This window comes from Lepus europaeus, chromosome 1, assembly GCF_033115175.1.
Source record: "Lepus europaeus isolate LE1 chromosome 1, mLepTim1.pri, whole genome shotgun sequence".
Classification (NCBI taxonomy): Eukaryota; Metazoa; Chordata; class Mammalia; order Lagomorpha; family Leporidae; genus Lepus; species Lepus europaeus.
Window position 1 is genome coordinate 79,818,474 of NC_084827.1, and position 4,057 is coordinate 79,822,530.

The following is a 4,057-nucleotide window of genomic DNA, read 5'->3' on the forward strand; positions in this document are numbered from 1 at the left end:
ATTTAGGACAGCAGTGAAAGATGGTCCACATACTTGGGCCCCTACCACTGACATGAGAGATTTGGAAAATGCTCAACACTCCTGGTTCCTGGTTTCGGCCTGGGCCAGCCCTAACTGTTGTGGCCACTTGGGAGAGTGAATAATCAGTGGAAGATCTCTCTCTCTCTCTTTTTCTCTGTAACTTGCCTTTCAAATAAATACATAATTTTAAAAAATTCCAATGAGTATATACTTGGATTATGATTATTGGGTCAGGTGGTAGTTCCATTTTTAATTTTTTTGAGGAAATTCCATAAGGTTTTCCATAGTGACTACACCAATATACCTTCTATCCAAGAATGTATGAGGCTTCTCCACATACTAACACTTGCTATCATTTCTTTTTGAAGATAAACATTGTAACAATGTTATGTCTATTTGTGTTTTCATTTGTGTTTCCCTGATTAGTGATGTTGAGTACTTTTTTGTATGCCTGTTGACTATTTATGTGTCTTCTAAGGAGAAATGTGTATTCAATTTCTTTCTCATTTTACAGTTGTATTATTAGTAACTTTTATTACTGAGTTGTAGGCATTTCTTCTATATTTTAAATATTAACCTTTTATTAGAACAGGGTTTGTAAATATTTTCTCCCATTTTTGTTTTGCTCTTTGTTTCCTTTGCTTATGCAGAATGGTTTTAGTTTGAGGCCAGTGTTGTGACACAATGGGTTAAGCCACTGCCTGCAATGCCAGTAACTCATGTGGGCACTGGTTCAAGTCCCGTCTGTTCCACTTCTGATCCAGTTCCCTGTTAATGCACTTGGGAAAGCAACAGAAGATGGCCCAAGTGCTTGGGCCCATGCCACCCAAGAAGAATAGAGTGGAAGAAACACACACATGGAGAGATCTTCCAGCTGCTGCTTCCCTCCCTGAATGGCCACAATAGCCAGTGCTGGGCCAAACCTACCCCAGGAGACAGGAGCTTCATCCAGTTCTCCCGTGTGAGTGCAGGCACCCAAGTACCTGGTCCAACTTTTGCTGCTTTCTCAGGCACATTAGCAGGGAGTTGGATTTGAAGTGGAGCAGCTGGGACTCATAGCCATGTCCAAATGGGATTCCAAAGTTGCAGGTTAACCCACTATGACATGAATGCTGTCCCCATCAATATTAATTATTCCAACCCATGTTTATGGGATGTACTTCCATCATATTAAATTTCTTTGATCATTTAAAATTTGTTTTCAAATTTCTTTGGTCTATACAAGTCTCTCACATTCTTTGTAAAGTTTATTCCTATGTATTTTATTCTTTATTTAAATAGGATTATTTTCTTGGATTCCTTTTCAGATAGTTTATTCTTAATAGTATATAGAAACAAATCTGGTTTTTGTGCATTGATTTTAATGAATTCATTCATTTGTTTTAATGATATTTTTGTGCAGTCCTTGGGTTTTCTATGTATGAGATCATGCATGTCTTCTGCAAATAGAAATGATTTGACTTCTCTCTTCCTGATTTGCATGCTCTTTATTTTATTTTCCTGCCCAGTTGCTTGGTCTAGAACTTTTATTAATATGTTGAGTGAAAGTGGTGAGAATGAGCATCCTTTCCTTGGTTTGGGTCTTAGAAGAAAAATTTTCTGTTTGAGTGTGATGTTACCAGTGGGCTTTTCATACATTTCCTTTATTGTATTGTGGTAAATTCCTTCTATACCAGATTTGTTGAGTTTTTTTTTTTTTAATTATGAATGTTGAACTTTGTCAACTGCTTTTCAGCATCTATTTAAGTATTCATGATTATTATATTTCATTTTGTTAGTGTGGTGTGTCACATTTATTGATTCCTGTGTGTTTAAATTCCCTGGCATCCAGTGGTAAATAGCACTTCATCCTGATATATGATCTTTTAAAAGTGCTGTTGTATTTGGTTTTTTAGTACTTTGTTGAGGATTTTTGCATGTGTGTTCATCAGGGCTATATTTTTTTTTTGAATACCCAGACCAATGTTTTTAATGAAAAAGTGCATAAATACAGTAATACTACAAGTGTGTTAATTACGAACAGATGTTTCTCTGGGAGCTAAATACTATTTCCCCACGTTATTTACACAGCACGAATTGTTCAGATACCACAAAGCACCATTTACAGTCTAAATTGCTTGATTATGTCTGAAAGGTCTTTTGACTGCAATCCTACAAGGATCTACCTAGAGTGTCAAGTCATCTTCAAAAAAGGATTTCTCTCTCGTTCAGAAACGGCAGAGTGCTGCTTTCACTTCACATTCTTGCTGGGTGTTTCCGACTCTGTGGACTGCCGGCCATCCGTCCAGGCTTCCCGCGTGCTCTTCAGAGCCAGGGTCTTCTGTTGGTCAACCACAACATAATCCACTCTCTCATCAGCGACACTGCTGCCTGAGCCACTGCTCTTTTGCTTACATGGTGGTGTGGACTTCCCAGAGTCTAAATCGAGGTCGAGGTATTCTACTTGCTTGTCTCCTTTGGGCTTGATCACAGGACTGCTTCCTCCATCAAGACTGTTACTGCCAAGAAGACTCTGGTCTTCACTGGACAGGTTTGGGTTCATGGGAACGTAATTCTCTTCACTGTCATGTGAGTCGCTGCTTGACGTTGTGCTGTGCACTGAATCTGGTCGTGGGGACAGGGGAAACCTGGAGGAGTCTCGAGCAAAACTCCTGGTGATGGGAGATCTAACTGGAGCCTGTAATTCCTCCCACTCTGGCAAAGGTTTTATTTCTAAAGGTGCTGGCTTGACTTTCCTGTCTGGCTTGAGGTTCCTGTCCACGGGGGGTGGTTCACAGTCTGCAACGGGAACTGGCCTCCTGGGAGGTGTCTTTGGGCTGGACCTGAAGCCCATATGAGCAGGTGGAGGAACTTGCATTCCAAATGCAGAAAAATCAAATGTCCCTGGAGTCATTGGCACATAATTTGCTTCCTGAATTGGTTCTGTAAAACTGCTGGAATGTTGTCGTGGTGGTGAGTTGGGATTCATTGGAACATAATTTTCATCCATTTCTTCACTTGATACACTTCCCACTGTCAACACATTTTTGATTTTAAAGTGATTATGGAAGCCTTCAAGTGAGCTAGATCTATCACTTGGAAATGTTCGTGGAATATCATAGCAGTCTTGAGAACTAGCATCTTTTCGCAATTTGTTCAGCTCCACGGTGGAAATGGTGTTACTACGTGACAGCGGCATCCCTGCTGTAGGGACGCAGTAACTGCTGTCCGTGTCCGAGGCTGTGCGGGAGAGGCTGCACGTTTCCACAGGAGATCGGTCGTGAGCCGGGTGCGGTTTCGGCGGCCGAGGCGGGGAAATATCTGGAATAGAGTCTAGCTTTGACGTCTGTCCCAAGGTCCCGTCAGGAAATGTTTGCATGTGTGTTCATCAGGGCTATATTTTTAAAAATATTTGTTTACTTGAAAAGCAGAGTTACAGAGAGGCAGAGACAGAGAGAAAGGTCTTCCATCCCTGTTTCATTCACCAAATGTCTGCAAAAGCCAGAGCTGAGCTGATCTGAAGCCAGGAGCCTGAGCTTCTTCCAGGTCTCACACATGGAAACAGGGGCCCAAGGACTTGGGCTATCTTCTTTTGCTTTCCCAAGCTACAGCAGAGAGCTGGATCAGAAGTGGAGCAGCTGGGACTCAAACGGGTGCCATATGGGATGCTGGCATTGCAGGCGGCAGCTTTACCTACTGTGCCACAGTGCTGGCCCCTCATCAGGGATATTGACTTTAATTTACCTGTGAAGCCATCAGGTGATAGGTTTTTCATTGTTAGGAAGTTTTGATTACTGATCTTATCTATTTATATGTTATTTGTCTATTCAAGCTTTCTCTATATTCTTGATTCATTCTTGGTAGATTGGATGTTTATAGGAATGTATTTGTTTCTTGTAGGTTGTCCATTTTGGGGGTGTATGATTGCTCACATTGGAAGGGGGGTTGGGAGTATGGTTGGGAGGTTGAGCATTGTGGGAAGAATCACCATGTTCCTAAAGTTTTAAATTGAAGTGTATGATGTTTGTAATTGTAAAGCTGTATAGTCCTGCAGACT

General features: G+C 41.3%; 1 protein-coding gene across 1 annotated transcript; it reads right to left on the reverse strand.

Moving 5' to 3' along the window:
- Window positions 1-2,044: 2,044 nt before the first annotated feature.
- On the reverse strand, window positions 2,045-3,379 carry LOC133762858 (GRB2-associated-binding protein 1-like). Its single transcript, XM_062195837.1, has one exon. The coding sequence runs from the start codon at window positions 3,377-3,379 to the stop codon at window positions 2,252-2,254; it is 1,128 nt and encodes a 375-aa protein (XP_062051821.1). The 3' UTR covers window positions 2,045-2,251.
- Between the last annotated feature and the right edge of the window lie 678 nt (window positions 3,380-4,057).